The following is a 26,387-nucleotide window of genomic DNA, read 5'->3' as shown; positions in this document are numbered from 1 at the left end:
AAAGGACAATTTAAAAACTTTCGATATACACACACGGTTTCTTTTACGAATGCGTTTAAAAAGAAAAAAAAAAAAAAAAAAAAAAACGAAGAAAAAAAAGAAAAGAAGAAAGAAAAAACAAAAATAAAAAGAAAAGAAAAAAGATCAAATCACGAAGATCTAAAGTTTGATATTATTTCTTATTACGATCGATGAAAATTAAAACGATTAATCCTCGATCTATATCGATCTTATCTAATATCAAGTTATAGAACAATCGTTTTGATATAAATTTTTTTTCATGATATAATAAATCTTCTCATTGAATTTTGATCGAAACCATTGTTCGCCATTTCAAACAAGCCTTCGATCAATACTGTGAACAATAAATAAAAAATGATGTGTTTACAAGATAGACAATGATTCGCAAGTTTAGTGATGCAACACGAACGATGGGAATAATTTCATATGGGAGACATGTGGCTTCGTCGGGAAACAAATTCCATCTTCTATGTGGATTCAGATTACGAATCCATTGGTTTAACCAATTCCAAGGTACATTAATTGTTATTAAGCGTATTTAATAATAATAATAATAATAATAATAATAATAATAATAATAATAATAATAATAATAATAATAATAATAATAATAATAATAATGATAATGATAATGATAATAATATTGAAGAAATAATATGCAATTCTCTATGGTACATATCTCTTTTATATATATATATATATATATATATATATATATATAATTGTTGAACATTGTGTACATCATTTCATATATATCGAATGTAACGCGTTCGATTTATCATTTTACACGTCAGTTATACTTTATTTATTTTCCTTATACTTATTTTCCTTATCGATATTTTTCTTATCTATTATAATCGTTTCTATTAACGATGATAACGAATACACAATAATGTAATAATTTAATAACAATCTTCTAATGTTAAGATAAAGAGACAACGAATTGATTACAATCTTTTTGTCGTGAGACATCTATAATGAGGACTACTACATTTGTTGAAATGAAATTATGTGAAACTACACATTGTATCGCTTTCCACACATTGTGAAAGGTAAAGGAAAAGAAAAAGAAAAAAAAAAAGAAAAAAAAAAGAAGAAAAAAAAAAAGATATTACCTCAAGCTTTTCTCTTCGTAATAAACGAAGAGAACTAACGAAAGAATTAGAATGGAAATAGAATGATAATCATTCGATAGAGAGAGAAAGTGAAACTTTTCGAAATAACATATATATTTATGCATCTACGTAACGGTTCGTCGAATTTCTGAACACCGTGTATATATTTATATATAAACTTCTTCATTTTTTTTTTTTTTTTTTTTTTTTTTTTTCCTTATAATCATAATTTCGATTCTTATTACATTACACATTTAATCCCTAAGACAAAATTAATTATTTGATCTTATTATTTGTGCAATATCATAATTCAAATAATTTTTTTTCCCTTAAAATCATAATATCGAAAGATCAAAAATCCCGTCAGTTAATTACATCGTTTCATTTCATTCTGAGAAAGCGAAATAAATTGTTTAACATTACGTACATCGTTAACTAGATGTTCTAACTCGTTAACACAAGTATAGATAAGAAAATTAGATCTTTATCTCAATCTCGTAAGAAGATTATTTCAAACGACTATCGAGATAACGATCCCCAGACTCGGCGGGTGAATCGCAACCCAGGTGCATAGAATCGAGCAAAATTAAACATAGCCAATTGTCTACATTTGTTCTCTCGCACAATCACTTTTCTCTCTCTCTCTCTCTCTCTCTTTCTCTCTTTCTCTTCTTTTTTTTTTTTCTTTATTTCTTTCCTTTTTTGTACTCTTAGCGGGTGTCAGAGGAATAATAAAATGTCTCTCGTCGTCTCTCTCTCTTTTTTCTTTTTTTTTTCCTTTTTATTTCTTTTTTTTCCCTCTCCTTTACTCTCTTTGTTTAGCGAGAACCCTAAGCTCTTACAACTACAACGACCGGAAATGTTATTATCGCGCATAGTGCGTTACCAACCGTGGGTGTACAGCGCGTATTTATTTCTACGGGGTGGGGGACGAGAATGATCGCGCGTAAGCGCAATTTAACCTCTTGCATTCTCTGGATCCCTTCGTGATAAATCGTAGCTATGTAAGTTTTAGCTAACAGAACTAAGTTTTAACTTAGCTAACTACGGCCGTGTATATCCGTGGCGTGCGATTTTTTATTTTACTCGCTCCCTCCCTCCCTCCCTCTCTCTCTCTCTCTCTCTTTCTTTCTTTAACTCTACGTATTCTCTTATTCTCTATATATTATCGACTGCATTCCAAGCACCCGCACTTCTTCAATGTACACATTTCATCCTGTCATTATTGTCACATTTTCGTAATAGTTATCCTTGGATAAGTAGATATACTCTATATACATATATTTAGATTATACAATAAGGGATGATAATGGTTATACTTTTGTCATTGTTTTGATTAACATTAAAAACATATTTTTTATATATGACATATTGCATCTAACTTTCATTATATACAATATTAAAAAATATATCGTTTATTATACACATGTACATATATACATCATACATGCATATAACTAATATTTAACGAATTAAAAAAAAAATATATATATATATATATATATATAAGAGACCTAGATTGTCCATAATAAACGATCTCCGATAATGAACTCACCTAATGGGCATACAAAATCACGTACAAGCATAAAGTCTTTAGTAAATAAAGTACTTAGCTTTTCTTTTTGCGAGCCCTTTGTAAAGAGGCACGCGTGAGCACGTGCTCTCGTCGTCACCTAACGCCGTGCTCATACACGATAAACGTGACTTTCATTGTATTATTCACCATAAAACTCACACATAAAACCGATCCAGCTGCGTAACTAGAAAGAGAATAGTCGAAAGCGGTTTATCGTTGTCGATTCCACGAGCTTATTCCTTCGATGTACTTCTTCTTCTTCTTCTTCCTCCTTCTCCTCCTCCTTCTCCTTCTTCTTCTCCTTCGAGACTAATGTCACGATATTATGATTGTGTTTTGTATTTATGTTTGAGTTTGTATTGGTATATTTCTCTTGACGTGGCACATTATACGGGCGCTTTTACGCCATAGGGGAACAAAAGGAGGAAGCCGTTTACGTATATCTACGCGAAGTCGTTACACACGAGATACGAACAGCTTATCTTTCTCTTTCCTTTTTATTATCTCTTTATTTCTTTCTTTCTTTCTTTCTTTCTTCTCTGACTCATCATGCGTACCTGGCGCACGTGCTTGATAGATCTTTTACAAGTCTCTTTTTCTTTCTCTCTTTCCCCCCCTCTCTCTCTCTCTCTCTTTATCCTTTTCTCTTTTTTTCTCACGTTTACATTGAAGCCCATTTAGATTTAATTTCAACTTTACCTCTCCCACCTTTCTTCATCTACTTCTTTTCTTCGTGAATCTTTTAAATGTCTTCTTTCTTTTCATCGAACGATGATCATTAAATCCCCCCAACCCCACCCACAGTCCCCCTTACCTCTTTCTTCTTTTTTTCGTGAATTTTTTAAATGTCGTCTTTCTCTTCATCGTACAATGGTCATTAAACCCATTGAGGTTTTTCATATAGAGTCCGACAAAACGGTCACATTATTATTTACCGTATTCAATTTAATAAAGCCAACGATAAACGATTAGTTTTTAATTATTGAACGTTATTTCATAAAAAAAAAAAAAAAAAAAAAAGAAAAATCTTATTCTCCTTCACGTTTTAGAGTAATAAATAATGATCTACGGTGATTCGTTCGTTCTAAGAAAGCTTTATATAATTGGTTATATTACGATTATGTAAGAGAATTGATTTAGTTCTGCGTTTAGTTCTGCGTTTTGTTTGAATGCACATTACAATTCTTCGAAAATGGCGGCGAATCGTATTTTCACGCGTTTAATCTACCATAGGAACCAATCGGAACGATTTTAGAATGTGTTTGTATCAGGGCGAAGAGTAAAGGGTTGGAGTATGAAGTAAAAGAAGAAGGGGTAGTGTAAGAGGGAAGAACTAGAAGGATTGCTGTAGGAAAGAGGAGGGAGATCGTTGTGAGAGAGAGAGAGAGAGAGAGAGAGAGAGAGAGAGAGAGAGAGAGAAGGCCAGAGAGCTTTCACGACAGGCACAAGAGCCTATCGTATCAGTGTCGTTCGACGTTTTGCCAGATACGTTTCGCTACTCTCGTTTGAGTTCGTCTATAAAACTTTGATCTCTTTTTTTTCCCTAAATATTTTTTTTTTCTTTTTGTTATATTATTCTTCAAAAGAATTATAAGAAAGAGGACAAAGAAAAAGAGAATCACAGTGATATATTTATAGTTTCTTTTTTTTTTTCTTTGTTAATCGTTGCATTCGATAAAAAAGAAACGAAAAAAAAAACGGAAAAGAAACAGAAGAAGAAGAAGAAGAAGAAGAATATCTTGCGGATCATTCGAAATCGTATTACTGTGATTTACAGTGTTATCAGTGTGATCAATAATATCAATTCTAATTCGTTCGTTACAATTTTCTCGCTCATAGATCTCGATCGTTGATTTAATGATAAATTAATTAAAACTCAGAATTAACGCGAATAACGCGTGTTCTACGTGATATCAACAATAATTATTTTTTCTCTCTCTACGTTTATGCGCATAAAGCGTTTCAAGATGTCCCGATTCATTGAGATTCACGATTATTAAAAGGGGCTGAAAGGTTTGAGGGGGGAACGAAAGAAAGAAAGAAAGAAAAAAAAAACAAAAAGAAAAAAAGAAAAACAATATTATACGAATTATCCTCCGTATGATCGTCTCGACGATACTTTCGAGCGTGACGGCTTTCCATCGTCGACACTCGCACGATGCTGGACGAAATGCCGAGCTGAAGGTGAGTTAGAAAAGATATTCATTGATATTGAACATATATTTACAAAATCATGATCTAAAAAGGAATAGATCCTGAATCGTATTGATTCAATTCCGACACTTTATTATAATTCAAAGAGATCGTTACGTTGAATCCAACGAAATTTATTTTATTCGATATCTTCAAAGTCACAGGGAGGACTGTTCGACTAAGAGGACCGGTTTTTTTCATGAGATTAAATTACTCGATTGATTATGACAAAAAGAAAAGAGGGGAACAAAACCGAAAGGAAGGAAAAAAAAGAAAAAGGAGAAAAAGAAAAAAAGGAAAAAGAAAAGAGAAAAAAAAAAGTAACAATAAAATAATGTACAAAAGTATAAAAATAAATGTAAAAAAATATAGATTATCGCGATTAAATCATTATCTCGGATCTTTCCTCGTCGATCATTTTTTTCTTTCTCTCACTCTTTTTTTTTTTCTTTTTTTATTTTTCTTACGTAAGAAAAACCTTCTTTTTTTATTTATTGGCTTCCCCATCCTCCCGCTCCTTCTCTTCTCCCCCCCCCTGTCCACCTCGAATAATAAGAGACACCACATACTTAACTTATTCACGATTTTATCTAATGAATGATGAATGCATTTAACTCGTTGAAAAAAATATTCGACCGGAGGAGTTTCCATGATTTGACGAACGAACGAGCGAGTCCTTCGTAAGTTCAAGGAGTCAATGGAACGCAAATGGAAACCGGTCGACGGGTGGTCGAGAGAAGAGCCGCTCCGGATCTGCTCTTTGATCCATCTTCCTGCTTCTTCCCTTCTTACAAGAGAAACAAAGATAGAGACAGACAGAGAATGATAGAGAGCGAGAAAGAAAGAGAGAGAGAGAAAGAGAGGGAGAAAATGCCGGGGGAGATTTCGGATCACTAATTGAGATCGTGCAACTCGTTGTAGATAACTATTACCGTTAGTATCGACTTGTCCTTATTTTTCTTTACTCTACAATATATTATATTATTATTATTATTATTATTATTATTATTATTATTATTGTTATTATTATTATATCACTATTATCATACAATAAAAATCAGAATGTTACCACATTGTTGACCGGTCACGATTATACTTGTCTGTTGCATATGCGCTTCACTTATGTAATTCACATTCGACTTATGTAATTCATTAAAATATACAATCGTGTAACTCTTCATTCCGTTTAATAATATTTGTTTAATTTTTAATATTAACAAATTAATGAATCCTATATGAATAATATTAATATGATATAATATAATAAAACGTTTTACTATTTTATTATTAATCTAGACTAAATGAAACTTTTAATTTAAATTTTACATATAAATCTGTACGTATGTATCTTATAATTATGTATGCATATTATAATCGTAATCGGAATAATATGTTTCACTATTACGTATTATTCTACAATAAATTTTGTAGGAGGGTCCTTCCTATTCATTTAACAAAGTCCCGTTATACATTATTATACGACATGACGTGGACCATGTACCATGTTTAGCTTCGTTAAGAACAATTAAAAGTAAACGGCAAACTGAGTATTCTTTTAATTGGTACGCACGCGCACGCATTCAACCATACATTTATGCATTCGTTCGCCATATTGAAAGGAAGATTCACCAATGAATCTGTTATATATGAATATATTTCTATGTTATATTCACAAAGACATCTTTTCCTAATTAATAATAATTATATAATATTGTAATTTCCTTTTTGTTTTTCTTTTTTCTTTTTTTTTTCTTTTTTTTTTTTTTTTTTTAATACATACGTATCTCTCAATCAAGACACAAAATACGATAAAATTGGATACAGTTTGTTGAAAAAGTACAAAAAGAAAAAATTGTTCGATTATCATATCCTTTCGAGAGTATAGGAATTAGACGCGATATCTATTTGAATTAGTCGCGTTTGTAGATGTGTTTCAACGAAAAAAGAAAAACGAAAAAAAAAAAAAAAAAAGAAAAAAAGGAGAAAGAAAAAGAAACAAATAATTTTCATTTCGGTACTTTTTCGAGGGAGTAGAAATTAGTACGCATGGCACGGTCACCTGTACGCCTTTTGAATCGCTCTCGTAAAACAGGTTTATCGCATAAACGGGGACGGATAATAGCGTGCGAAGCGACCGTTACGCGTTTACCCAGGTTTTTCGCAAAATTTGTCGTGTTCTCACGGGCCTTCCGGACATGCGGATTTACTGTTTCCTTCTTAAAAAGCTATTCGATCTATTCATTTCTCGTTGAGTTTAAACGAATGACCAGGGCGGATTATGCAGATCATAGAGACAATGTCATTTGGGAGAGGAAAAAGAATTAAAAAAGAAATTACAAAAAAAAAAAACAAAGGAAAAGAAAATAAAATAAAAAAAAAAAAAAAAAGAAAAAAAATTCAAGCTCAGTAAAATATCTTGCAGCTAATCTTTGAGAAAAGTATGAATGAATATGTGATGTCATCGAAGATGAGGGACGTATACTCTGTATTCTACGTGATACTAAATGAATTCACTATAAGTATGTGTATATATATATATATATAGCCATTAAGACGTACGATGAGTAGGGAGGAGGTTCCTTTGGAACCTCATCAAATACAGCCTTTGTCCAGTTATAAAATTTCCCTTATGTAGTATAAATAAAGTATCTATACATACATACATACATACATACATACATATATATATATATATATATATATATATATATATATATATATATATATATATATATAAGAAACTTTGAGTAAATTAATGAATCGTAAAAAATATACTATATAAAAAGACTTCTATTAAAAGGAAATTCTATGAAAAGAAAAACAACTAAATTATTCTATAAACTTTAATACATTAAATAAATGTTTTTAATTAATAAATCATTTGCCTTAAATGAAATTTTCTACATATAGGCCTTTCCATTAAGAATAATAATTTTGTTATATCATATTTTCTAATGATTAAAATGGGCTGGAGGCTGATACCGAAGGGGTGAGAGAGAGAGAGAGAGAGAGAAATATAGAAAGAATACAATTTACTTAAACATATAACGAACATTAGAAACATATAAATCATATAAAATTGATGGAGCACGAAATGTGTCAAGAAATTGAATAAAGCTAAAAATCCTTTGAGGAAAAATAATTTATCTATGCTAAAATAAAATAGAAAAGACAAAAAAAAAAATAAATAAAATAAAAGGTAAAAAAAGACTATAATTCAAGACACGTTGGGATAAATAGCAACATAACAACAACAACAACAACAACAACAACAACAACAACAACAACAACAACAACGAGAATTTCAATCCTTCGGATTTCCATGGGATAAAATTAGCAAGAGAAAAGAGGAGGTACTCTAAGAAGAAAGGAAGAGGAAGAAGAAGAAGAAGAAGAAGAAGAATAAGAAGAATAAGAAGATAAAAAAAGAGGAGGAGAAGGAGAAGGAGGAGGAGAAGCTTTTTCCTTCGATAATCAGAGACGAGTCTCGCGCGCATGGAACCGCACGCGTGTGTCGCGAGCCAGTTAGTCACGTGGATACCGGCGAGTTTAACAGAGAGACACGAAAGAGACACGCGCGGCTCGTTCGATCACGAGTAGTATAACGCAGTAGTATAAGCGTGTGTGAGCTTATACTCATGCTACCAACTTCTGTTAGCCTGGTAGAGTAGCGATCAAGACGTTTGCGCAAATCGTTTGTCTCTCGACCTTCTAAGAGAGATGGAGAATTGGAGAGAGGGTTCTCTTTCTCACTCTTTCTCTTTCCCTTTCTCTCTTTCTTCCCCCCCCCCCTCTCTCTCTCTCTTTCTCTCTAACAACAATAAAATGAACTCATTTAAGAATTCGTATCTTGATCGTTCTAAAGTTTTTTTTCGAATCTATCGGTTCGTTATAGTCTTTTGATTTTTTATATTTCGACATATCCCAAGCAAGACTTATGATAGTAATTTTTTTAATTATTTTTAATTTTTTTTCTTCTCTCTCTTGTCTTCTTCTTTTTTCTTTTTTTTTTTTTTTTTTTTAGAATTGTCTGCGCAAGATTAATACTGACAGATTTTTAAGCTATCACCATTTTTGGATTTTTCAGATCTGTTTAATGGAGCCAGATTTATAATATTATTATTATTATTTTTTTTTTCTTTTTTAGAATTATCTGGATCATTACATCATTATGATGTATTCTCTTGGGGATCGAAACTTTTTCTATCTTATTTTATCCCTTTATTCTCTTTATTAATAATTCTTGTTACATAGATATTATGCGTATGTACAATAAGTTAATAACGATAATACAATCATTTATAAATAATGAAGTCTGAAGAAACTCCGTGAAAAGTTTCCCAATTAATATCCATTATTTTATGTATTTATGTAACGGTAACAATGGAATTAAGGATGAATTAATTTTTATACAAATTTCATTTTATTATCTCTATTGTTTTCACAATTTCTATCGCAATAATAAAATATCATGGTAAAGTTAAAGCCAACATCATTCAAGTATCTCATGGCATAAAGATGTAATTGCATCCAATGGCGTCTCATCGTTTGTGCAACGTAATAGCCTAATATACAATGATCTAATTCGCGTTATGCAAAAGCACAGATTTCTGAGAGAAACCGGATAGTACCTCGTAGTACTGCATTTATGTCTCTTTCTCTCTCTTTCTCTCTCTCTCTCTCTCTCTCTCTCTCTCTATCTATCTATATATCTATGTGTTTCTATATGTAAATACATATATGTATAGTGTTGGCCGTAGATAATACTAGAGCGCGCGCACACATTTGCGGAACAAAGAGACGCCTACGCGCGCGCGAAACCGGACGGCGGCAGAGACTTTCGAAGAAATATATGCGCAAACGTTCTCTATTGTCACGGCGATCGAGTTCAAGGGCGTTGGCCCCATACTCGATTCCGATACTCTCCTTTCGTGTCATATTTTTTTATTTATTTCTTTTTGTTTTTTTTTTTCTTCTTCTTTTTATCATTAATATCTTCGATCTTCAATCATTTCTTTCGATGTATACTTATACTTGATCGTAAGTCGTAAACACAAAACTTGTTTCTCTTGAAAGAGATATCGGAAAATGGAAAAAAAAAGAAAGAAAAAAAAAAAAATAATAAAATGTAAATAGTAACTTTTACATACGTTTTTCTTTTTTACAAGTTATAGTAAAACTATAATTTGTATTTGAACAACATCACCTTTTCAATTTATTCTCTTATCGGCAATTATTATGTTAAATTATGACAATTATTATATAGATAATTATTTTATATATATATATATATAAAAAGAAAAAGGATAAAGTTATAACAAAATTTCTCTAATAAATTATTCACAACTATTGAATGAAAAATTATGAAATAGAAATTGTTAAAAAGATTTTTCTTATTCCTATGACGTTCGATTTGTGATTAATTTATTATTTATTAATTAATTGAACGAAAATTAAATAATAATAAATATCGATAATATCGATCATCATCCAAAGCAAATTATTATTGACAGTATATAAGGACCGTGTATTTCGATGAATGATCATGGACGATCATCACTATGGCAGTCAACGCGTTAACAAGGCAAGCAAAGTGAGAAGAAGGTGTGCACGCAAAACTATAGTACCAAAAAGACGCGCGTCGTGCGACGCGTCGTTTCGTCGTCGTTGATACCGTCATTATCCTCTTCCGTTGTCGTTTTTGTCGTCTTTGTCGTCGTCGTCGTCGTCGTCTTCGCCGTCGTCGTCGTCGTCGACTGGCGCAGACGTAATACCACGCGTGTATCCGGAGAACAGAAATACGAATGGCACGTGCGTAAAGTAATAGCGTGAATTTCGCGCCATTCATGCGTCATCGGTGTATAATACACACACATATGTACACACACACACATATATATATATATATATGTATATATATATATGCACGGACTTACGAGAAAAATGATAATTTTAAGATCGTATCTCGAGAGATCTTCGAATGATCTAAAAGAGAAATTTCAAAGTGTGATGGTCACGTCAAATCTTAAGATATGATAATGGTTTATGGGTATGTCAGCAAAAAAAAAAAAAAAAAACAAGAAAGAAAAAAGAAAGAAAAGAAAAAGAAGTAAAGAAAATAGAAAAACTAGTCTATTTTTCGTTATCCAGGTAAATATCCGATTAATAGATTTATATGCTGATTTAAATAATTGCATAAGGTGCAATAAAATATTTTTTAATCAATCGCACAGACCATTAATTCCTTTCAATTAAATATTTGCTATCATTCGTCTTTTTTTCCTTTCATTTTTCTTTTTCTTTCTTCCTTTTTTTTTTTTTTCTAACCTTTTCTATCATTATTAGTATTATCAATACATACATATCATTTAACATTCATTATTATTTACAAGTGAAATGTTTAAATGTAAAGATATATTAATGTTTGAAGTTTAATTTATGTTAGTTTAGATTTAATTGTGTATGACGAATTTTGAAAATTATTATTACTATTATTATTTTTTTTTTTCTTTTTTTCTCAATTTCTTTTTTCATTTCTTTTCCTCTTACTTTCGCCAAATATAGAATATTTCATATATGTATATATATGTATATATATTTATGTATATATAAAATGACGCTACAAATTTTACTTGTTATAAGAGGTTCATTTATATTTAGATATTCACATAAACACGAATATTATTTATTAGAAAATAGAATAGAAACTAAAAAAAGAAAGAAAGAAAGAAAGAAAGAAAGAAAGGAAGAAAGAAATAACAAGGAGTGACTTTCGCTCCATATCGGTTGTAATTGCGAAAACTAGGTCCGTCGTACGTATTTTTGTCGTGCGTTCTCCACGCTCTGCTGCGTCACTATTTCCCTCTTCCTTTGCGTCTCCCACTCTCTAAGCATGGATATAATAATCTAGCGAGAAAAGGTAGCTTGCATATAAACACGCGTTATATTTCGCTTATAACACATATGTTCGTTTAAATCCGCCTTGAACTTTCTTCGAAAGTTTCACATTTTTGTCGAATTCGTTTAAATAAAATATGTAACTACATAAATACATATATATATATATATATATATATATATATATATATATATACATACTTCCAACATACATGAGAATGCATATGCGAATAAAATTTAATGTAGTTTGTATTCGATTTTATGAAAGAAGTAGGTCGGCCGACGTCTTAATATTCCTTTATAGTTGGCACATTCCATTCTATCTGATATTAAACTAATAAATCATCGATCATTAGTTATTTTTATTTATCCGATATACGTACGTTAAAATTTAAATGATATTATAATCATCTAATTAAAATAAATATCTGGGCAAGATTAATGACTCTGCAAATGGAACAAATATGATATGGATAATGATGATCGTTGTTTTGTTTTACTATTTTATCTTTTTTACATTGTTAATAAAATTCATCAATCGTATTTTGTATTACATATATATATTGTTCCTTTTTCTTTTTCTTTATTTTAAGGAAAATCCATCGGGAAACCTCGTCTGTAAAATTGACCATGTCCCAGTTTAAACGATACTTTTATCTCTTCATATATCTATGTATATCTTGAATTGATATCTTTAATATCGATTAAAGTTTCTTTTATGTATTCATTTTATTTTTCTCGTAAATAGATAAAACGTGTTGTAAATATATATAGTATGTTTTTGATGATGACGATTATACTAAAATTGTGTTGTCTCTGAGAAACTAAGAGATTCAAGAAAGCGTGACACGTAAAGAAATTGCTAGCTAGTTAACTTGATAATCATTTTTAGTTACCTCCGCATAGACGAATCATTTTCACAGATTATCACAATAGTTCACGAAGAAAATGAATGAGATTCGTTCATTGTAAATGAAATATATATGTATCAACAAGTTTTCCCTTTTTTTTTTTTTTCTTTTTCTTTTTTTTTATAATATTCTTTGTTACTGTCGTTTATTAAAGATAATTCCGTTCGTTTTATTTTGTACTCATTATCATATATCAAATAAGATGAAAATAATCTTTACGTATTTTAGCTTATCTTCTTCTTGACATTTCCCGCAAAGAAAGATATGAAGATAGATAAAAAGAGAAGAAAGAGAGAGAGAGAGGGAGAGAGAGAGAGAGATTTAACATAAGCATCTTGATATTTTCATTGACCCAGTATCGTTAATATTTACGGTTATATACATATACGGGACACAAGAATCTTTGTCTTCTCTTTGACGTGCGATCATTTATGTGGAGGAAGATTATTATGCGTACACAAGATCCATCGGAATTTTAAAAATAAAACCACCTACTGTCATCGATCATTGCGCAAGAAATAAGATGTGTATTCAAGGGAACATTAAAAAGCATAACTAGATAATAAGCCGATGATGAAAATGGCATGGTTTTATTCTTGATGGAAAAACTTTTGCGAAAGAAAATGCAAGAAAACAAAACAAAAAAGAAAGAAAAAAAGGTTCAATAATTTATGGCTTTTTTTTTTTTTTTTTTTTTTTTTTTTTTTTTTAATGAACTATAAAATTTCCTGAGAACTTCATGGCAATTATCGTCCCCTTGAAATTTTATAGGTGTTGTCGGTGTATAAATAAAAAAAAAAAAAAGATAAAAAAAAAAGAGAAAAAAAAAGAGAAAAAGAAAGAAAGAAAGAAAGAAGAAATGATTATTCGACATTAAATAACACACACATCACAAAACCAAAAATTTCCACGATCGTTGTTTATCTTTCTGACTTGTGTTACATATACATACATACATATGTACATACATACACACACATATATATATATAAATAAATAAATAAATACATAGTATACATAAATATATACATAAGTATACATAAGTAAATTTAATAGAGTTTCATACTTGAACTTAATTCATTGTTTATTATAAGTCGTGGCAACGTCGTCATTTTCATTGCGGTTACGTATTTCCTTCCTTTAAACGATGGTTAGAACACGATCGTATGTACTTACAACATACATACATACATACATAAATACATACATACATACATATATACATACATACATACATACATACATAGGTAACAAAACAGCCGAGAAAATTTTCAGTCACGTTGTACGCCGTTATCAGGAAACTCTATCGATTATTCTTCTTTCTTCTCCCAACCGTCGGCCATATGTTACTGTGTACATATGTACGTTTGTGATATCGTTTTATAAATACAATGGAGGATTAAAAAGACGGATAGTCAACGATTCTCGGTTAGTACATTCGATCCTATAGATCCTTGATCTACTCGAACACTCGACGACCGTATTACCTTGAAATAGAATAATGGGATTCGTAAATATTAAAAACGACGAAACTAAAGATTAAAAAAAGAAAATATACTATTTTTGAGGCAGAGAGAGAGAGAGAGAGAGAGAAATTGTGTGTGTGAGTGTGTGTGTGTGTGTGTATGAGAGAGAGAGAGAGAGAGAGATTGAGATTAAAAGAGAACTCTAACGTCAGCAACAAGCAACTTTATCCTTATCTCATTGGAGACTAAGGAGATAAGGAAAGTGACGGGTCAGACGAGGACGAACAGTACGATGTTTCTCTTCGTAGATCGTGTATTAGTCTCACTTTGTGTTCCTATTCGATTGATAGTTATTTTGATTTGTATATCGATTTATCGAAGGTGACAGTGACGAAAATTTTTTATCTCGCCTCGGTATAGAAAATGAAAAGGAAGAATTATTATTAATCACTGAATCATCGTGTTCATAGTAATGTCATCGATCGAGTGATACGTGTAGACATAATGGATAACGTATGATATGTAATAAAAAAAAAAAAAATGTGTATATATATATATACACATATATATATATATATACACGCACACACATACACACACGTACGTACATACGTAAAATGTTGTTCGAACAAAATCAAAAAATGTAGATATTTATATTCCTTTAATCATTTAAAGATAATCAATTAAGTTTTGGATCATGTAACAGGATTCTTAATAACGATTCAATGACCACTCTACACGCATAATATATATATAAGTTCGATGATATCGATTATTGTGGAACAAACTCGTAAATGATTTTTCGTGACAATACCTTAATATATATATATATATATATATATATATATATATATATACATATATATATATTAGAAAGAAAGAAAAAAAGAAAGAAAATAAATAAATAAATAAATAAATAAGAAGTTGAGAATTCCATTGGACGAGCGCGATAACCACTGCTACATCATCTTTCGTATCGTTCCTGTTACTAATTAATTCTAGCCAATTAACACCAAAGTGCGCGCCAAGAACATAACCGAAGTATCTCTTGGGAGTCACGACGACCTTCCTTGTAAATTAGCTTTTAACATTGCAACACGAGAGAGAGAGAGAGAGAGAGAGAGAGAGAGAGAGAGAGAGAGAGAGAGAGAACATCATCTGTTTCTTCGAGATAGCAGTAAAATTGTCAGATCTATTTGTTTCCTCAAATACATAAAATGTAATGTATATATATATATATATATGTATATATAGTATCTAGAAAATCAAAGCTTCTCTCAATTTCTCTCTTTATCTCTCTCTCTCTCCCTCTTTTTCATTTTCATATATGTCTCCTTATATAAAATCACGCATCACGGTGTATCCTCATAAATTACTGATTTTTTTTTTGTCTTTATAAATTCCCTTTCTAATTCTTAAAAATTCCTATGTTCGAATCATTAAATTTTTTAAAAGCTTCCTTTTCATTCATTTATTTTCTTTTCCAATGCTTTTTCTAATCTTTAATTAAAAAGAATTTTGTTTCTGTTTTCTTCTTCTTCTACTTCTTTTTTTTTCTTTCTTTATTTTATTTTTTTTTTCTTTCTTTCTTTCTTTCTTTCTTTTTTAAAGTAAACGATAACAACCACCGGAGAATGGGTTAAGATTAGAGAATATTGGAAGCGCAAAGTTTATCGACGATCCATTGAAATTATCGGACCCGTCGATCTTTTACCCTTCTAAGATCGTGCAGCACGAATTGACCATGAAACTACTACAAGGGGCCACCATTGCCAGCTCGTTTCTGTCTATTTTATCTATCAAAGATTGAAAATAATGGAAAAAAGAAAAAGATATTTTATATACACACATGTATGTATTTACGCGCGCGCGCGTGTGTGTGTGTGTGTGCACGTATACGGTATTGTGTTTCGATATTGTCACTAAATTTCTTATCGATTTTATTACGTATACGAAAGGACGGTCAAAGTCGAAATGAAACGATATGTAACGTAACTAAACGAAATCATCGAGTTGTGCGTTAAATTAAAATTTCGATTATAGAGAAACATTCGTTATGAAGAACAACTCGAGCGGAGGTGTTTGTGTGTGAACGTTCGAAGGAGAGGAAAAAGGAAAATAACAAAATTTTATCAAGGATGTCGTGCAGAAAGAAAATCGATTCGAAGCTTTGGCTCAATTACACGCAGGCGGTAAGCTTTCCTTCCCCCTTCTTTTTGCTCTCGTTTTCTCTCTCTCTCTCTCTCCTCTCTCTCTCTCTTGTTTTCTCTACTATTGTTCACCAACTAAGCTATTCGTGCATCATGATAACGGTTATCGGCTACAAATTCCATATTAAGAGACTGGAATCTTACGAGCAACGAGTTTCTAAGGTAACGGAGTTAATAAATCGATGAGACGTTATCATGGAAAGAGAAAGAGAAAGAGAGAGAGAGAGAGAGAGAGAGAGAGAAAGAAAGAGGGAGAAAGAGAAAACAAACGAATAGTTCTACGAGTTTAGTCAAGATTCATTGCGCGTTATATATACATAGCTAACAAATAAGGAATAATCTTTTAATAAACAAATACAGAAAACGTTTACTATATGATAACTTTGAAAAAATATATATGTAGTACGTACGAGTGAGACGGGGTGAGATGGAGTAAAGAAAATAAATATATCACGAATTAAAGGAATTCGATAAAAAAAAAAAAAAAAAGAAGAGAAAAGAAAAGAAAAAAAAGAAGAAAAAAAGAAAAACGAAAGAGTAACATACCGATATTTGTTTTCATATTTATATTGACATACTAGCCAAAGGAATTCGAAGAAAAGTTATTATCCTATTTGTTTTCATACATATATCAGAGATTAACTAATGTTATCTTGTAATCATATAATAACGTAGGAATCTTTCTTTACGCATACAATATATCTATATATAATAGAAATGATTAAAAGCGTAACAATTAAAATTTTCTTTCATTGATTCGTCATTTTGTAATTTTTATATCAAATAATATCTATGTAATATATAGATATTATTTGCAGAGAGTTTAAAGGAACGTTAGATCTCCCTATTAAAAAAAAAAAAAAAAAAAAAAAAAAATAGTATGCATGCATTTAACGTGTAGACCATATAACAAGGAAGCTAATCCGACATACGACGCATATTAGGTGTAGTAAATAAACCGGATGTACCGATATGCGTTGTTCATAAAGATTACCATCGACGATGGTGCAATTCAAATACACCGAGGACGTTTATATCGAGGAGAACCGAATTTGCATTAGGAACGATTGTTATGAGACGATTGAAGAGTCCCTATTATCGTTTTTATTTTGCAACGATGTTGAGCGTACGACATCATTCTCGAAAGAAAGAAAGAAACGAAGGAAGAAAGAAAGAAAGAAAGAAAGAAAGAAAGAAAGAAAGAAAGAAAGTAAGGAAGAAGCAAGTGAAGACGAGACAACAACAACGACGATGACGACAACGACGACGACGACGACTGTATCAAAAGTATACCAGGCCAAGCCAGGCCAAACTATACCGCCTAACAGAACCGTACAGCGTTCAACAAAAATATCCTATATGTGTATGATAGTATGGAAACTTTTTCCCGTCCGTTCGATCAAATTTCCTCTTTATTATTTTATATTTTGAAAAAAAAAAAAAAAAAAAGAAATAAATAAAAATAAAAATCCGTTCGTTTCTACTTTCGTAAGGCAAAAATAAAGACTACGAGGAAAAATCGATTGAATCGAAATATCTAAATCTCAATATTACGAGGACAAAATTTCGACGAAGGATGATAATCGAAACATTAAAAAAAAAAAAAAAAAAAAAAAAAAAAAAATATATACATGTATTATTACAATACACGATGATATTTATCACTGTGATTTAATATTAAAAGGAGAATGATGGGAAGTGACAAAATGAAAAAGGAAAGATAAATTCCCGATTTTAATATAGGAATTGCACGAATGAATTCTCGAGCCATTTCTCTATCCGCTACTGTACACAACAGCAACTTAGGCTGCTGGCCTCGCCTAACCGCGCGTGCAGTCGTCTCACCTCTCTGCTGGCCTTTATCGCTGCTCACCGCGTCCCTCGGTATCCCCTCCCTTCGCCATACGACTTACCTAGTCTCCCAATCCTACCCCACTCCGTCACAGACCCCACTCCTAACTCTTTCGAGGGAGTATGCGCGTCGACTGGTCGCGCGAGCGAGTCCCGAACAGTTTCTCGACAGGATTCGTGTGATTTCGTCGTTTTTCGTTCGTATTCGTCTTTCTCTCTCTCTCTCTCTCCCCCCTTATTTCGCTAGGACTCGCGTGCGCGCCTGCGCCAAAGACAAAGAATATGTCAGCACCGACAGTAGCAGCGGTCGAGTTAAGACTTTAAAGGAAATAAAAAATGAAAATAGACAGAGAAAGAGAGAGAGAGAGAGAGAGAAAGAGAGAAAGAGATTAAGATAAATATAAATAAAGAAAAAGACAAAGGATATATAATTTGTTTCGAGTGTTGCTGTTGATTGTTACGTACTTATGTACATACGTGATGCGTGCTTGCGTACGTGTGAATTACACGTAAAACTTGAAGATATCGTTCGTCTTATTCTACATTCGACGAGTTTCGACGAACTTCGGCTATCCTCGAGGACCTTCGTGTTTCGTTGGATAAACCAACCGGCGTCCTATCTTTCGCTTTCTCCCCCCTCTCTCTCTTTCTCCCCTCTCTTTCTCTCTCTCTCTCTCTCTCTCACGTTCGCTCGCACGCTCGCTCGCTCTCACTCGTGTTTTAGTGCTCGTGCTCGTGTGCTCGCTCTCGTGGTCTCCGAGGCCGAAGGAGACAACTCGCGACGAATGTTCCGAGGACGAGTGCCGTCGGCAGAATGTCATGTCGCTTCGAAATCGGATGAAACTCGATCGACAAGCGCGACCGAACGCGGTTGTTGTTTCCGCCGATCATCATTTTGATATTTTCCTATCGAGGTGAGCAAGCAAGCAAGCAAGCAAGCAAGCAAGCAAGCAAACCCCCCCCGTTCAATAGTGTTCCTTTTCTACGAAACTTCGAACGCTTTAATGTGATCGAAAAGTGTGTTTCTTTTGTTATCCTTATTTAACAGTGAGAACGAACCTTTTCGATGATAATCTTTTGTCGTATATATACGTTCTCGAGCTTTTTGGGTGGGTGATGATGATTTCTGAATTTTTTTACGAGAACGATATCGTTCGTATAAAAAGAAGAGAAAAGATTTGACCGTTCGAATGAGAATTTCTTCTTCGTTAAGGAAGAAACGAACGAAAGAAAAAACAAAAAAAAAAAGAAGAAAAGGTAAAGAGAAGAATACAACATATTTTTTACAGTCCGAATGAAGAAATTTTACGATGGATCGTTTTTTCGTTTCTCTTTTTTTTTTTTCTTTTTCTTTTTTGTTTTGTTTCTTTCTTTCGTCCTTTCTTTTTTCTTCGCACGTATGCTTCGCTTTGAGAAAAAATTAATTGCAAGAAAAAATGATAATGCAAGTACGTACGAGTTTTATCTTATCAAAGAATCTTCTCTCTTTTTTTTTTTTTTTTTTTTTTTTTTTCTTCATCTCATAGCAATTTGTTCATTAAATTATGTCACGTATGTTCGATGTATGCTCATGTCCATAATACTAACGATTATTAATCCATTAAGTACAGATTACATTGATTTTATCAAAGAAACCAATACCTTGGAATGTTAATTAAAATAACATTAAGTATCGACGTGAGATATTTATTACGGATCTATCGTCAATAAATATGTATATGTATATATATATATATATATATATATATATATATATATATCATATTGGCACCGTCACTGATTTCCTCGAAAAATTGACCAATGGCCTTATGACGTTTATCGGGAATGACCCCGTTTCGAAATTCATTGATGATGCACATGTCGGTTGCACCGGTGCCGATCGAAAAAAATTTTCCAAGTAATTTTTTTTACATTGTAATTGATAACAACCGTCAAAAAGATTTTTTCTCGAATCGATTACGGACATTAAATATCATAATTAACGATCTTAATGTCTAATAACGATTAGTGATAAATTTACGTTTACAATAAAACGAATTAAAATTAAGTGCGTATGTGCTTATCGTTTACAAAAAAGAAAAAAAAAAAAAAAAAAAAAAACAAAAAAACAAAAAAAAAGAAAAACCAAAACAAAACAAAACAAAAAACAGAAAAAAACGAACAGCTGTGCACTTTCGCTGAAAGAAAAGTGGATCGAACGATGATTCTAGTCAATACCGTTAGATTCCACATCAAATATTGTTTGTAAATGTTGATGGGTTTTATATATATATATATATATATATATATATATATATATATACATATGTATATATAAAATATTTCGTATAAGATATCGCATAAATACTTCTCCTAATTAAACCTCAAACAGTTGTTAAGTTTCGTGGATCGTTTCCTGCCACGTAAGCGTTCGCCCGGATTCCGTAGCAGGAAAGTGTTCGATTCTCGTGAATTCCTCGTTTGTTCACGCGTGCGACATAAATGTAGTTTCTCACACGTATCCGATCTATTCACTTTACAGAACAACTATACAGAAGTTGTTCTGTCATCGACGATATTATTAGTCATCGGATATCGAACGATTTGAAATCTATAATGTAATTCGAATTGAAAATATTCGATTAATCCGTAGATTATAATAAAAAAAAAAAAAAAAAAAAAAAAAAAAAAAAAATATATATATATATATTCGTTTAAATTTGATCCATAATTATCTAACTGTTGGATCAACGTTGATTTTTTGCTGTGCGGCCTAATACTTTTTTCTTTTTTTTTTTTTTTTAAATCGCTTGACCAGTCCCGATGGTTTCTTTTTCTTCATCCTCTTTTTTTTTTTTCTTTTCTTTTTTTTTTTTTTTTTTTTTTTAATGATATACAATTTCAAAGAATCTCGATATAGGATCGTAATCACTCTGTATTATTTTGAAAGATAGGAATTTTATTGCGGCATTATTAACGCGAAGAAAATCTTCTTTGAATTTTTAAGATGCCTTTCTAATGAATCAATCAATCAATTTTCACGTTTTGATTGTAGAATATATCTATCGATCGTGACCTATTAAAAATTTAACGACGGCCCAAATATCGGTCCGCGAGTTATCAATATTTATTGAGAAATGTTTTAAATCTAGATCTCATCTGCGGATCAAATATTTAAAGAAAAATTTTATTTTATTTAAATTCTGACAAGAAAAGAAAAAGTAAAAGGGGGAAAACAAAAATATTTCGATGTCTTTCAGATGGAAACCGAGGTTCGAACGTTAAAGGAAGAATTAGCTCATACTCAAGAAACATTAAAAGCCGCGACGAAAAGATGTCGAGATTTGGTGAGAGAATTGGACAATCGTACAGCATTATACGAATCGGAAAGGACTTTAAGGGATCAACAATTATCACGGATTCTACGTGCTTTGTTGATCCTAGAAGCACGACTGAAGCAAGAACAAAAGTCGATTAGGCAGGTATTATGCGAAAAGGACAACGTTATTAGGAATCAACAATTGGAAATCGCTAGGCTAAGACGTTACACCAAAAATTATATCAAATCTAAACGTGAGCAGATATTAGGTAGGACATCGGGTATAAAGGTCAACATTGGTCCTAACGTTGATAAGAGTTCTTCGTTGGAGAAGACTGAAAAACTCGAGGTAATGAAAACAGCAATAGTAATAATAATAATAATAATAATAATAATAATAATAATAAGAAAAAGAAAAAGAATTTGTACAGGTTGTGTCAAAAATTGAGCCAAAGAAAAAAAAAGGATCGTTATTTTTCGAGACATTTATTTTTGAAAGGGACTAATTTCTTTTTTTTTCAGCTTGTAAAAAAAAAATAGTAGCTTCTAAGTTCGTAGTTTTACAATTTGAAAAAAAAAAAAAAAGAAGAGATCAACTTAGGGGGGAAAAAAAATCTCGAGAACAAAGCAATTGATTTTTAATATAAGATGTAAAAAATTGTTGCCACCAACCTGTATGAATTTGATTTCGATAATATTCAAGAATATACAATTTAAAAAAAAAAAATATATATATATATATATAAGGGGATAATTTATTTTTTTGAAAATGTTTAGAATGAAATCGACTCGAGACAAGACGACGATGATCTCAGTAAAGAGATCGAGAATCTCAAGTGTGAAATTATTACGAAACTCGATTCTTCGGAGGTAATACCAGTAGCTTTGGAAAACTTGGATCGTGGGATAAAGAAGACGTATAGTTTTGCGGGTAGTGATGTCTCAAAGACGAGTATGACAAGTAGCGAAAATACTGATGTATCTATCGTTACTACTACAACGGAGGGGAGTCCATCGTTGATCAGTACGGAAGGATTTTGCGAGGGTGAGAGTACGGATGTATCGCCGGGTTCGACCTTGAACAAATCGAATAGATGTACACCAACAACAGTAACGGATAGTGAAAACGAGACGACTATGATATTCGATGAGGATAACAACGAGTTGGATGACGACGAGAGAGAAGACGAGGATGACGAATATAACGATAATATCAATGACGATAAAGAGAGAGAAACGTTATTGGTCGGTGAGGTTGCGTTTAGTTCGACGAAGAGGAAAACTTCTTTAGGTAGATCGAAATCCCAAAAAGTTTCGATGAAAGGTTCGATCGTTGGTACGAATATTATAAGAACGGAAAGCAAGGACGACGGTATGGATTGTAATTTTGTTTCGGAGGACGAAGAGAAGGAACAGGAACCGATATACGTTAATTCCTTCAATGAGAACAATGCGAAAAATTTGGAACATTCGAATGGTAGAGTCGTCCCTGAAATTTCTCAGGATTATACAAATAACAATAACGATACGTAAGTATTTAACGAGAAATAATGATATATAAGGTCGATGTATCATTGATATATCATAATTTATTCTTGATCCTTTTCGTTTATCTTGCAGCTCGATCGAAGCCGAGACGACGGATGAACAGAATACAGAAGAGACTAGTGGTAATTGGTATAGTGATCCTGACGAAGATAAAACTAACGACGACGTATTCAGGCATACTTCATATCGATCGAACAGTAATCATAATTCCGTCCTTGAATGTGTCAATCAAATACTTTTGAGGGATATGGAAGACGAGGATCGTGTATTATCGGTACCAAGGAGATTTAAACATAGAGGTAGGACAGTGAGATTTCAACCGGCTAGATTATCGGATATCGAATCGGTTGGTTCAGAAATGGAAAGGAAAAATTCTGAAGAAGGATTGATGGAAAAGGAGACACTAAGTGGTGATTTTAGTGATCAAAGATCGATGAACGTTGCCAGTTTCGAGGCCACAGCTTCCGAGGATGAATATGGCATGAGAATAACTCATCCGGTTGATCCAAACGAAGTTGTCAATTCTACCGTAGAATCTGTTCTCGAGGATGACCCTGAAGAACCAAAAGTTATACCGATCGTAATTATAGAACCAAAGGTAGAGCCAGAGGAAATAAAAAATTCAGGCCTTGCCTCGTCAACGCAAAAGCCAAAAATACCTATTCAATCGGTTAGTCCACCGCTTAGAATGGAAAGAATCGAAGAGAAGACGTGTTTGCAAATGTCAACGAAACGTTTGACCATAGCTAAGAATCTTGATTACGAGGACATCGAGTCTTTACCGGAAGTTATATTGCCATCGCCTAAAACTCCACCGGCTTTACCACCGAAGCCACAATTTCGTAATAATACCTTGATATTAAAGAAAATACCAAGCCCGTCGTTTTTGATTGACGAAACGAGAAAGAAATTGTCGGAGGTCAGTTCTGCTGCTGCGCATGGAAAAAAGATCTTCACTCTTATTGGTTCACCGATTGAATCTTCATCGACGATAACAAAGACCTCTGTTAAAAATTTAAATTTCGACGAGACGTCTACGAAAAATGTTGGAAACAACGAGGATGGTAATTTTTGGAAAAATCGATTCAATAACGTTCGTTCGTCCTTTCAATCACGACATTCCAACGAAAAGAATGTCGTCCATCGATCACGTAAAATTCCAAGGGTTACGAACATAGTACGGCACTTTGAGGAATTTAAAATTGGTGGAGAAAATGAGGAACGATCTAAGGAACGTAACAAACCGAAGGAGAGATACGTTCGTACGGAATTCGGTCAAGAATTCGACATAAGACAAAACTTTGAGGAATTTAACCTCGACGAATGCGATCTTTCGGATGATCCAAATCGGCCAGAAGCTGATGGTTCGGAACGACTTAGTAATAATCATCTCGTAGTACCAGTTAGTCAAAATGAAACTAATAACGCACTGACCAAAGACAATAATAATCATCTTACGACTGCTACGAATAATGCGAATACTGGTTACGACAATTTCTTAGAAGCAACGGGTCTGAGCAACAAATCCATATTAACACCCTCGAGATTATTGAGTAATCATAAGAGTATGCTTAAACCTAAGGACGTTAAATATAAGAACAAAATAAAAGCTACGGCGATTTTAGAAAAACATAATGCCTCGACGTATAATACTACCACGACGACGATGACGACGACGATGACGATGACGACTACAACAACGACGACTACGGCGACGGCTACGGCAACGTCAACGTCAATGGCAACGACAACGACAACGACAGCAACGCCGACAACGACAACACATGTCAGACATTGGACTGGACCATTCGTTTGATGATTAATTAAACGCTTTTCTAAAAGTTACACTATTTACAACAAACAAGAGGAAAATGAATTTGTTAAGAGAGTTTTTTGAAGATTAATATTATAAATTATTTTAGATTTGAAATATATCGATTCCTGTTATGCAAAGCTAATTAATTATGCTTGCAAATTTTTCCTGTGTATATGTGTGTGTATGTGTGTGTATAACTAATATTCTCGCTATGTTCCGCTCGTCGTTGAACAATTCCTAGAGATATCCAATGGATTATTAATTACTGTTTTTAAAATATACCCCATGGTATTTCTGTATAATTGTAAACAACAAAAATTGTAGTCACTTTTATATTATTATTGTAATAGTTCAATTGAAAGAGAAAAATATTTATATGTGTATGCTAAAAAATATCTCTTTTGTTTTTCTCTTTTTCTTTTTTTTTTTTTTTTCTATTTCTGTTAGCCTTAAGAATAATAATATTACTTATTAATAATAATGGTAATAATAATAATGATGATGATGATGATAATAATAATAATAATAATAATAATAATAATAATAATGAACACAATTTTTCGAACCAATGAAAAAACTTTATACCACGACTCGGTAGAGTTTTAATTTTGCACATTTATTTTTATCGGCTGAGTTGCAATAATGATCGTTTTAATTCGCATACAAATAATATTCGATGTTATCAAGTGTTTGATTTCTAATTTCATCTTTATGTGTGATATTAATATGAATTTAAATATTAAAGAGAACATAAATAAATTTTCAAAATTAATTTTCAATTCTTATGTACGCATAGGGCAAATTCAATAAATGTTAATATTAAACGATAAATATTATTCAAAAGAAATGACAAAAATGATTAGACTATTACCCATCGTTTCGATGATTTATATTAACTCACCGATATATAGATGATATTATCGATTTTCTCTAAGTTATAATTGGCGAGCAATGTTTAATAATTAACAATATGGCGCCCATCATTATTTCCTATTTGCATGCAACTTGAAAAAAAAATCAATTTCTATGTTCTACATTTAAACAAATTTGATAAAGGCAAAGAAAATACATATATATATATATATAAAAAAAGAACCATATTTTCAAATCGCATGATAAACTTATTCGTTCAGAAACATTTTTTATGAAAATACGATATTAACGGGAATGGAAAATTTCATTGGAAAAATATACAATTACACATAAGTAATAAATTAAATGATAACGTATTATACATGCGTGTCATTTACTTTAATTTAATAAGATTTTATAAAATTCTTTTATACAGAGGACACACAAATTACGTTGGTCATGATTTTTCAAGAAATGTCGACAGGGGCGCCAACTGTCGATGAGGTTACTATACTAACTGAATTCGAAAAACTTTTTCATACATTTACAGATATTGGACAGAGAGTATATTAATTTTGTAATATAAATAAAAACGCTGATCAATTTTTTTTTTTCATTATTTTTTTCTTTTTC

The 26,387-nt window shown here is 31.9% G+C and overlaps 1 protein-coding gene across 9 annotated transcripts; it reads left to right on the top strand.

Annotated features, from left to right (window-relative positions):
- Window positions 1–121: 121 nt before the first annotated feature.
- Window positions 122–26,373, top strand: LOC124426886. Of its 9 annotated transcripts, none has more exons than XM_046969081.1 (5): window positions 13,816–14,141; window positions 16,223–16,371; window positions 21,480–21,887; window positions 22,316–23,067; window positions 23,159–26,373. In XM_046969081.1, the coding sequence occupies exons 2-5, from the start codon at window positions 16,318–16,320 to the stop codon at window positions 24,900–24,902; spliced, it is 2,958 nt and encodes a 985-aa protein (XP_046825037.1). In that variant the 5' UTR covers window positions 13,816–14,141; window positions 16,223–16,317; the 3' UTR covers window positions 24,903–26,373. The 9 variants fall into 9 exon arrangements, with proteins under 9 accessions (XP_046825031.1, XP_046825032.1, XP_046825037.1 ...); XM_046969078.1 differs by lacking the exon at window positions 13,816–14,141 and adding an exon at window positions 14,176–14,692; XM_046969077.1 differs by lacking the exon at window positions 13,816–14,141 and adding an exon at window positions 14,176–14,701.
- Window positions 26,374–26,387: the final 14 nt, after the last annotated feature.

Source organism: Vespa crabro, chromosome 9 (assembly GCF_910589235.1).
Source record: "Vespa crabro chromosome 9, iyVesCrab1.2, whole genome shotgun sequence".
Taxonomy (NCBI): Eukaryota; Metazoa; Arthropoda; class Insecta; order Hymenoptera; family Vespidae; genus Vespa; species Vespa crabro.
The sequence above is the reverse complement of the archived record's forward strand: the minus strand, read 5'-3'. Positions and strand labels throughout refer to the sequence as shown.

Excerpts from the sequence above, each read along its gene's own strand:
- LOC124426886 (XM_046969075.1), top strand. The coding sequence starts at position 448 with ATGGGAGACATGTGGCTTCGTCGGGAAACAAATTCCATCTTCTATGTG. Across the intron at positions 21,888-22,315 it reads AGAAGACTGAAAAACTCGAG|AATGAAATCGACTCGAGACA; the intron begins GTAATGAAAACA and ends GAAAATGTTTAG. Across the intron at positions 23,068-23,158 it reads ACAAATAACAATAACGATAC|CTCGATCGAAGCCGAGACGA; the intron begins GTAAGTATTTAA and ends TTTATCTTGCAG.